The sequence below is a fragment of the Sarcophilus harrisii genome, chromosome 4 (assembly GCF_902635505.1).
Source record: "Sarcophilus harrisii chromosome 4, mSarHar1.11, whole genome shotgun sequence".
NCBI lineage: Eukaryota > Metazoa > Chordata > Mammalia > Dasyuromorphia > Dasyuridae > Sarcophilus > Sarcophilus harrisii.
The window spans coordinates 379,023,099-379,034,159 of record NC_045429.1 but is presented as its reverse complement, the minus strand read 5'-3'; the positions used below and the strand labels follow the sequence as shown (position 1 = coordinate 379,034,159).

General features: G+C 37.7%; 1 protein-coding gene across 1 annotated transcript in view; it reads left to right on the top strand.

Moving 5' to 3' along the window:
• The first annotated feature begins 1,215 nt into the window (after positions 1-1,215).
• OPN3 (opsin 3) overlaps positions 1,216-11,061 on the top strand; it is a 56,757-nt gene continuing 46,911 nt past the window's right edge. Inside the window, exon 1 of the mRNA XM_031966958.1 lies at positions 1,216-1,860. Within this exon, the coding sequence (XP_031822818.1) occupies positions 1,464-1,860 (397 nt within the window). The 5' untranslated portion in view covers positions 1,216-1,463. The remainder of the gene's footprint in view (positions 1,861-11,061) is intronic.

Sequence of the window (11,061 nt, the reverse complement as noted above, 5' to 3'; positions counted from 1 at the left end):
GGAGACACTAAGGGTGACCCAATATGGCAGTTCCTATAGCTATGCTGCATCAGCTCTGTACAGGACACAAACAGTTCCTGCAGAGCATTGTCACAACCTATATTTGTCTCCTACTCTATTTTTTTCAAAATTGCTTCTGGGGGAAAAAAGACAGACAGTGACAATATGTGTCCTAAATAAAGTATGTAACTATAGTACACCTGGCAGATTTAGGTTGTGGACCCTTGGCACACAGACCAAAAACATTTATCTTATCCTTATGCTGCATTATAGCCTTGCAATAAGAGATGGCAACTGTGAATTTAAAGCATTTCAAAAGGAAAGGTTTTCCTTTGGACGTTCAATTAGATGTTTAACCTACCTCAAATATGCTTTTATTGGAGGCAGGGAACTTGGGATCATAAAATGTCTAAGCTAGAAAGGCCCTTAAAGGTTGGTCGACTGGTCCAGTCATTTTATTCTAAGTATGAGTAAACAGAAAGGAGAAAGCCCTGACCTTATTAGTGATAGTATCAGAAATGGTCACAATGGTTCTATAACAACATGCTTTTTTTCTTCTTTACTCTTCCTGTTTGTAGATGGTAAATAGGTACCACCACTTCTTCCATTTGTTTGTTTAAATAATGGTGGATAGGATAAAAGAAGAAAGCTGGTCACTTAGAGTAGCTGTAAAAGTTCAAGTGAGTCTCATTTAAAGGAAAACATAAGGGCGTGAAAGAAAGAGAGGGAGAAAGGGGGAGAGAGGCAGAGAGAAATAGAAACAGAGAGATGGAGAGAGAAACAGAGAGACAGAGATAGACAGACACAGAAATACAGAGATAGAGACAGACACAGAGAAAGACAGAACTACAGAGAAAATGAGAGACAGAACGATAGAGCGAGAGAGAAACAGAGAGACAGAGACAGAGAGAGAAACAGAGAAAGAGAGAGAGAGAGAAACAGAGAGAGATAAATAGAGAGAGATAGAGAGAGAGCGCTAGCTCTAAAGGTCAGGCACATAGTAGGATGTTTTCTTATAACCTTGGGAAAGAGGAGGAATTGTGTAAGAGGGATGTGCCTGCCACATTTTTAAAGTAAGATTTTCTCTTTCCTCCTTTTATCCCCTGTTCGCGCGCGCGCATACACACACACACACACACACACACACACACACACACACACGCACACACACACACACACACACACACACACACACACACACACGATGAAGTGGGGGAAGGGAAGGCCTCCTTGAGCCAGAATGAGAGAGAGTGGGTTGACTGCCTCTTCTCCCACTCTCATTGGCGCCTCCCGTGGGAGCGGCTCCGGCTGCCGCCGCTGCTGCTCTTACTAGAGATGGCTCCAGTGCGCTCGGGAGCCGGAGCCGGAGCCGGAGCCACAGCCGGAGCCACAGCCTCGCCCAGGGTGCTGGCAGCTGCTGGAAGCCCGGAGCGCTGAGCACTCAGGCAGCCCGCTTCCTAGCCATGTACTCCGGCAACAGTAGCGATGACGCCGGTGGCGGCTACTGGGGCAGCGGCGGTACAGGCGGAGCCGGCGGCACTGGGGTTGCAGGGGAGCCCGCGCCGGAGGGGAGCCCTCGTCCAGCGCCCCTTTTCAGTCCCGGGACTTACGAGCTGCTAGCGCTGCTCATCGCCACCATCGGGCTGCTGGGCTTGTGCAACAATTTGCTGGTGCTCGTCCTCTACTATAAGTTCCAGAGGCTGCGCACCCCGACCCATCTCTTCTTGGTGAACATCAGTTTCAGTGACCTGCTTGTGTCCCTCTTTGGAGTCACCTTTACCTTCGTGTCCTGCCTCAGGAGCGGCTGGGTGTGGGACACAGTGGGCTGCGCCTGGGACGGGTTTAGCAACAGCCTCTTTGGTGAGTTGGGATGGAAGGAGAAAACACTCCTCTTTTCCTTTACAAACTTCCCTTCCCTCCCTTTGGACCATCTTCTTGTCTCTTACCTGTCAAACCATCCGCTTGTATCCCATCACTTAGCCAGACATCATGCCCTGCCAGACTCACTCATCCTCTCATTTTCCTTTCCATCTGACCTCAGGCCTCACGACTACAAGCAGCTTGCCCTCATTTCACTCAGTCTCTTCACTTCCCAACCTTCAGCTGACCGTGACCTCATTCATATTTCTCCCTGGTATGGCTCTAATCCTCAGCAGCAATATTTCATTCATTCCCAACTCCCTGCCTCTCCGGCTCTTATCTGTAAACTTCTCTTAATAATCCTTGTCGGATCATCGATTCATTTCTTTGCTTTCATAGTCCCCATAGTTCTCCAATCTATTTGAGGGATCCAGTTTTCCATCTTTAAAAAAAAAAAAAAAAGGTAAAGGAGGCAAATATGTAAGATTTTGACTTTTGCCTACAAAAGATGGAGTGAGGGCATGAACCCATATGATGCTTTCCCCACAGTTAGAGGTGAAATACTAAAATAATAGATGATGGATTCATATTGATTTAAAAAATTATAAAATGTCCAATTGGTTCTTTAGGAGTAAAACTCTTACATTTAGATCTTTTATTGCCAACTGTATTGTAGGCTATGCTTGTTCTATTTTATTCTTTATTGGTTTCATATTAAAACTCTAAAGTGATATTATAAAGTAATTAGGTGAATAGGTCAGAAGATCCCAATGCAGATATATAGGTAACTGTCCTATGCAAAAACAGTGGGCTTCTTTGGAGACCTTGAATGTCAAGGGAACATTTCCTTATATACCTAAATCTTAAAGAGGAAAAAAAAAAAACATCCTATTGAGATTTTACATTTTAATGAAGGTATCATTTCACTAAAGCTGGGGAGGGAATTTCATTTGAAAATGTAAATAAGCATTTCCAGGTTTCATAGTCCTTTTTCTACCTTACCAGCTAGGTATTAATATTCTAAAGTAGTGTTGATAATTCACTACTGCTTTTATCCTTGCAGGATGTAGAGTACCAATGAATATAATAATGAAAAACTACTATTTTCTTATATATAGCATCCAAAGCTAAGAATATACAGGAATTCTAGTATTTAACCACTAACTTTTATATTTAAAGCTAAAGAAATATTTTGGAAGTCATAAAATTAGTCAAAGATTTACTTTAGTCATATGATTGTAGTATCATAGATGGATGTTGTATTTTTAATAAATACTAAACAATTTAACTTATACAAATAATTGAAACTTGAGAGTTTGATAGGATGTAGAAAGAATCCTATATGCCTGTTGTTCTCATTTCGTTAGAGTAATTCAAAATAAAGTACTGGCTGTCTTTGGACTTTTAGGGAATAGTAGTATAATTTCCCACTCAGGGTACCAAGAGTAAAGAGTGTCAAAATGGGTGCCTCAGAGCCACCACCATTTTAGCTGCCATGGAAGTTTCATATCCATTTCTATTCCATTTCTGGTTCATTTCTAACCCCAATTTTGTGGTTGTAATTAAGTGAGCAAGGAGCTATTATTGGAGGGTTTTATCAAGTACCATCATCTGTCCTTCTTCACATTTTCCCTAAGGCAGCTATGTGGCACTCTGGGGTTGGAATCAAGAAAACCAGTGCTCAGATGTGACTTCAGATACTTGCTAGCTGTGTGACCTTGGGCAAGTCACTTAACAACCTCTATTTGCCTCAGTTCTCTCATCTGCAAAATGGGCATAATAACAACACTCTAACTCCAAGGATTGTTGTGAAGATCAAATGAGACAAAAATGATAAAATACTTAACACAATGCCCAGTATATAGTAAGTTCTATATAAATATTAGTTATGATAGTCTTTATTATCATTATTATTAATCTCTCCTAGCAGTCATACATTTTTCCCTTTCCTCCTCCAATCTTCTCCCAGTTGACTACCCTTGGGTTAGAACCAGATATAATGAAAATACAGGGCATAACTTTATCTTCAGTCTATCCTGTTATTAAGAGCATTTGGGTCAAGCTTTTGACTGCTTACCTTAGCATAATTTTAATTGGGACAAAGGTGAGGGAGAAGAAGGAAACTGAGGCAGGAAAGTGAAGAACTTAGCTAAGTCTTTACAGACAAGTCACTGGTGGTGGTAGAACTAAGAGTTCTTGGCAATAGGTATATATTTCTGTCTTTGGGACAAAATCCAAGGACTATGGGCCCTTGTTTGCAGAATAGGGAAGGGAGAGGAACTTGGTATATCTACAGCATTGACAATATTGTGCTATAGTACAATCAGTGTCAGAGGTAATGCTAAATTTAGAAGTAGAATTAAGCAACAATGACAATAATAGCATTTACATTATGCTTTAATGTTTCTGAAGCATTTTATAGATATGATCTCATTTTGCCCTCACAACAACCCTATGAGATAGATGCCATTATGGTAGCCATTTTACAGATGAGGAAACTGAGATAAACAGAAGTTAAGGAACTTGCTCAGGATCACACAACTAGAGTCAGACCAGATTTGAATTTGGATCTTTTTGACTGCAATAACAGTATTCTGGCTCCTGGAGCATAGTATAGCAGTAAAAGCATTGAGATGAGAGTCAGGGCAAGTCTGGAGTTTCCTAGTCTATAAAATGAAAGAATTGGATTAAGTGATCCCTAAAGTCTCCTATAGCTTTAAATCTGTAGTCCTTAGTACAATATTGTTATTATTATTATTATTGCTGTAGGATACACAGTCAATAAATGAATGAATGAATGAATAAGTATATTAAAACTGAACCAAGACTGCTTCATTCTAACTCACTTCAGGTCATAATCTTAAATTAGAACATACCACCCACCTATACTCCCATACAGTACATGTTTCTATATATGTATATACAGACATACATGTAATATATAATAACATACATATAAATATAAAGGAGTGCTTATGTGCATGCATACACATAATGTAATATACATATAAATATGCACATAAACAGATACTATATGGGCATTTGTGTGTGTATGTGTTCTAATTTAAGGTTATGACCAGAATTGAAATATTTTGCTTTAGAAACCAAGATCCTCTGGATTAGAATGAAGCAGCCTTGGTTCAAATTTGTATATTTTTTATTTGTTCATTTATTTATTGATTATATATCCTACAGTTTGATTAATAACCATATACTCACATATATGTTTGTAGGATTAGTGTGAGCAATACATTTTTAGCAAGTTTCAAGTAATTCATGACTGAAATTTATTATTATTTTAGGTGATACAATTAAATTGACCATTTTAACTAAATTGACTAATCAATTTTTTTCCTAATAGCCAATCAATTTAGTACAAATACCAGTTGAAATGATGGACTGAATTGGCTAACTCTTGTCTGAATGCATGTAGAAGTTCCTTGTTTTTGCCTATTTCAGTCAGGTTACTATTGACTAAAAGGGAGACTTCGCTACTCTCTGATATCACACTTTTATTGTGAGATGGTAGACAAAAAAGGAACTCCTGTCCATGTCTGATGTCCTTAGGACAAGACCCATGTACAGATGTGAGAAGCAATTGTTACAGCAATCATCAAAGCCAGTCAGGAAGGCAGCAGCTGTTGCCAGTAGCCCTGATGAGAGCACTTACTTCTTCCTTCCTCTCTGAAGCTGCCTTTAGCCTGTTTGTAAATGCAGAACTAGTCAGATTTCTGGCCCATTGCTCCTAAAATTGCCCCACATATGGCACAGCTGACTTTGTTGCCAGGAGGTGGAGTAAGACAACCGAGTCTTTTGTTTAAAAGAGCAGCTTGGCCCCAGGAGGCCTTTTTGTGTGTCTGTGTTTGTTTTATGTTCCATTGTGTTTTGGATGATCCTGGTTAGAGTCTGAGCAGTGGGCTGTACTGTACACTTCTGAAGGTCTTCAGATACGGAAGACACCAAAGAACTGTGAAGTGATGACACTGAGTCACAAAGTCAGTGATAATTATATCCTTGACAATGCCTTCTAAGACCTTCCCTATTATCTTGAACACATCTATGTTAAAGGTCAAAGAATGATGATTGCTAGAAAGTATGCCCTAGTGAATCCTACATGCTTTGACAAATTTATAGCTTTTTGTTGCAAGACATTTGCAAATACTAGTTGTTCAAATGAGGAATAGTTGGGGTATCTTTTTTAAAATGCTTGGTAAAGTCAGAATTGTCCAAATGAAGCAACACATCCATGATTAACATAAAGCTAGGAAAGATCATGAGAAATATTTTGGTCCACTCTCCTGCTTTGAGGAAAGATCAGACTCAAAGTATACCAACCTAAAAACCCTCTTTTCAAATATTCAATATTCAGAAATTATACTATACCTTCTTTCCATAAAGCAAGACGGATGTTGAATGTGTGTATCTAGGGATGTAAGAACTGTCTTCACTAATGCAGACCTTTCTAAGACTTAGTAATCTTCATGTGATAATGTGGAAGAAAAATTCATCATCCTGCAAATAACTTCTCCAAAGCTAGGTAGCATGGTCCTTGAACAATAGAAATGTAGTCAATTACCTGGACTCAACATCTTTATAGATTGGTGGGGTTTTGTGGTTTTTTGTTTTTTCATCAGGCATTTTTTTTAGTTCAAATATTTAAATACAAAAAAGAAAGAAATTGTATTGCAACTTAAGATATGAAAATATCTCTAAATTGTTGCTTGTTTAATTTGATTTTTGCACTAATATTATTTTTTAATAAAAAGTTAATGATTTTTTTTGTTGTCTTCTAAGATAATTTTATCAGTCTTCCCTTTGTCAGTTGATTTTTAGTGATGACCAACTCTTTGTGACCCCATCTGAGGTTTTCTTGGCAAAGATACTTTATCCCATTCATTGTACAGATGAGCAAATGGTTTAAATGACTTGCCTAGGGTCACACAATAAGTGTCTGAGACCAGATTTGCTATCAGGAAGTTGAATCTTGCTGATTCTAAGCCCAGTGCTCTATCCAGTGTGCTGCTTAGTCTTCCTTATTTTCTAGCAATTAGAAGAATTGTGAAAACAGTCATAATGATTGGTTTTTATCAAAAGTCTGCATCTAACAAACAAATCATGTCCCAACAAACTACAAACTGCTGTTGCATGAAATTACTTTTCTCTTACACGTATAATTGTTTTCAATTGCATTCATTCTTGAATTTTCTTCCTGAGAGGAGTTCCAGTTGCTAACGCATAGATGATACATTATTACATTTGCTATAATGATGAAACACAGAAATGAAAAACAGTTCAGTTTTTGTATTCTCTAATGTGATTAGAGGTATTCTATCATGTTTTGTGCTACTGACCCACAAAAATAAAATCATATTATGAAAGGGTAATGGTTTATAAGCTAGACACCATGGCTCAGATAATGCTAGGATTAGATTTAATATCAGAAGGGTGGGTTTTATTACAATAGGCCTTCCCCTCAACCAGTATAAAAGTACCTGTATATTTCCATAGTCATGGCAGTACCATACTTTCCAATACTGAGAAAAAACAGGTTAAAGCACACCTCAAGAGAAAGTATGGCTTCATACCAAAATACCAGAATCTTGAATTGCTTTTTGGACTCTGCAGTAAACCATCTATTTATATATCTATTATATATCATCTATTTATATATCTATATATCATTGTTTAGTTGATTAGTCATGTTTGACTCTTCATGTCCCCTTTTGGAGTTTTCTTGGCAAAGATACTGGAGTAGTTTGCCATTTCCTTCTCCAACTCATTTTACAAAGGAGGAAACTGAGGCAAAAAGAGCACTTGCCCAGGATCACTAGCCAATGTCTGAGGCCAGATTTGAACTCAGGAAGATGAGTCTTCTTGACTCCAGGCTTGGCATTCTATTCAATGTACCATATAGCTGCCTTTATATTCTAATATGAAGAGATAATACATATAGAGGATTAAGAGCTATAAAAGCAAGTTTAAATTTAGGTTCTCTTCCACTCCAATATTAACACTCTTGTCTACTACACTATCTGGTTGCCATGAAGTAGAGCAGTCCATAATCTATTGATTCCCCAGTTCCAGTTATGCATAACAACTATGGGCTTGCCCATAATAACTCTTCCTTATTGCTGACCACTAAGACTAATTCCCTCTATTTCTTCCTCCCATACCTTCAGTTTTCTTCAGGATCTTGTTCCATCCCTTTAATGCATGAATCTTCAATGTTTCCCTTGTCACTGACACCTTCCTATCTGCTTGCAATTTTGTTCTTGTTGCCCCGGTTTTAAAACCAGCCTTCTTTTGTCTTTTCTTTTCAGTCCCTATTATTTCCATTCTAACCATGTTTATCTATCACTAAGTCTACTGTCTTATTCTATTTGAAGTCTTCACTTTATTGTTAACATACTTGTGTATGTCTTTGAACATATATTTCAACATATATTTTTCAAATCTCTGCTTTTATGGCTTTTCCATTTGATCGCCTCCATTACATTCAGCTTATCTCTATTTGTGCCCATCCTTTCTCCTATCCTGGATGACTCCAAAGACCATAGGAGTGTTGAACACACTTTTTTGTTCCCAATTTTGTTTTCTAAATGTCTTTTCTACCCTTATCTTTCAAGAATCCGTTCTCTGTTGAGGTCCATCAATTGGCTTATGCTATTTTCCTTTTTATTTTTGTGATAATCATCTACCAACCTCTAGGTCATCCCCCTTTTTATGGTCACTTTAATTGTGGTTTACAGTCTTTTTCTCTATTTCTGTGTCATCATTCCTAACAATTTCAAATCATGTTTACAGTCCTCTGACAAATATTCCTTAATATTTTATTTCAAAGACCTCTATCTCACTACCATATTTCAGCCATACACCTATCTTTCAGAATTGTATTACCTCCAAGATCTAGATCTTCAGAATTTACTTTCCAATAACAATCTCTACCTCTCCTTTCTCTCATTTGCACTAAAGTTATTTTTCACCCTTATTGTGATATTTGATCCATTGACTATATATATATATATATATATATATATATATATATATATATACACACACACAGTTCTGGAGATAAAGTGGGAGAAAATATTTTTCCCGCACTTTGTCTCCAGAACTACTGAGTCTTACTGAAGAAAGTAATGAAATTAAGTTGCTTTAATTCACATAAGTCAATGATATATAACCTCAGCATGACAACCTCAGTCATGCTTCCCTGACAGTCTTTTTTCAGTGCCTATAACTATTCCTTCTCTCATTTACCACTGTGACTGTACCATTTTTTTTTCTCCTCTTATAGTTGCACAGGTCTACTTATAGTTGATTAGGTAATCTGCTACTTTACTTCCTAGATCAAGAGTATCCATTGTGAATTACCTTCAGTTCTTTGTTCCTCAAATTTTGTCAGCATCATTGCTCTTCCTTTTCTCCAGATACTAAAGAAGAAATATACCAACCTACTCCATAAGTCTAATTTCTCAAACTACTCTTTCCTTCCAATCCTTCAACTTTCTTCAGGACCTTGTACCACCCCTTTCATGTGTGCTTCTTCAATGTTTCCTTCATCATTAAGATCTTCCCAGCTTCCCGCAAACTTGGTCTTATCTCTTCAGTTTTAAAACAAGCCTTCTCTTGTCCTTTCTTTTTATCTATCTAGTATCCATTTACTAGATATTTACTAGTATCCATAACACTGACCTCTATCTTATTTTTTTTAACCATTAAATTACTCCCAAGGCTCTAAAGCCAAATGCAAATGTTACTTCTTCCAGGGAGTCCTCAATCATGCCTTCAGTTGGAGATGACTTTCCCCACTGAGACCTCATATGCCACTTTGTTTGTAACTTCTGAATGTGCACATAGCACCTTGTAGATGATAGCTTTCTTGGTTGGTATTTTGGTGTTTTGTCCCCCTATTAGACTACAAATCCACCAAAATTATATTGTAGTGCCTCAGTGTGACATAGAAGTCCCCCAAAGTCTTACAAGCTGTGTCAGCAAAACTCAAATCCTGACAGATATTTCCAACCTGGAAAGATTTCTAAGTAAAGGCCTACTGATAGGCTGTAGGACCAACCAACTAAATTCAGAGAGACATCACCAGTCTGCTACAGTCATGCATATTTTTGGTCATAGAAACTCTTAAAGATTATTTACCAAGGCACAGGGGAATTGCATTCTGTTTTGGTGACAGGAATATCCAGACTGATGATATTATAGATCCTTTAACTATTAATGAAATTAGGGGCAGCTAGATGCCTTAGCCCCTTGGATAGAGTACCAACCCAGATGTCAGAAGCACCTGAGTTCAAATCCAGTCTCAGACATTTAACACTTGTTAGCTGTATGACTTTGCACAAGTCATTTAAACTGCCTAACCCTGCCCCCCAAAAAATATTGCGAAAGCTATCTGGGTTGATATTTTCTTACTCCTAGGCTGTCAGTTATTTAAAGACTAGATAAATTTCTTACCTAAACTTTGAATCTCTCTCCAGCATCTGGCACAGTGCTCTGTGTGATAATGTGGTTTTGTATTCTTCACAGTTTGCCCTCTGATCCTATAGAAGCACCAGTCAGGAAGATTTGAGTTCAAATGTGGCCTGATACATTTATTAGCTCTATAACCTTGAGCAAAATTACTTAACTTTTGCCTGCCTTAGTTTCCTCAGCTGTAAAATAGGGACAATAATAGCACTTAGCTCCTATGGTTAACGTGAGAGTTAAATGAGGTAAGATTTGTAAGTGTAAAGGTACTTGGCACAGTGTCTGGAATGTAGTAGGCATTTAATAAATATTTCTTTCCTTTTTTTTTTCCTGTGATGGATCAAAAATCTGAGAGACATAGTTTCTAGGTAATTACCCAGAAACCATGTCTCTCAGAATTTGAGTTTCTGTGACCAAAAAAAAAAAAAAGTATGACTGCAGTTGAGTGGTGATGTTTCTCTGAATTTAGGTTGGTTGGTCCTGTGGGCTATCACTGAACCTTTACCTAGAAATCTTTCCAGGTTGGAAAGATCTGTCAGGACTTGAGTTTTGCTGACACAGCTTGTAAATATAGCTAGTACATAATTAATTATATGATAATCATTGGTTTTCTTTCATAAACCAAAGAGGAACTTTGGTGGACTGCTGAGAGTTTAAATATCCTTAGAAGACAGGGTGTTCTTGACAGGCAGAAATCAACTCTGGTTGATTAACAATTAA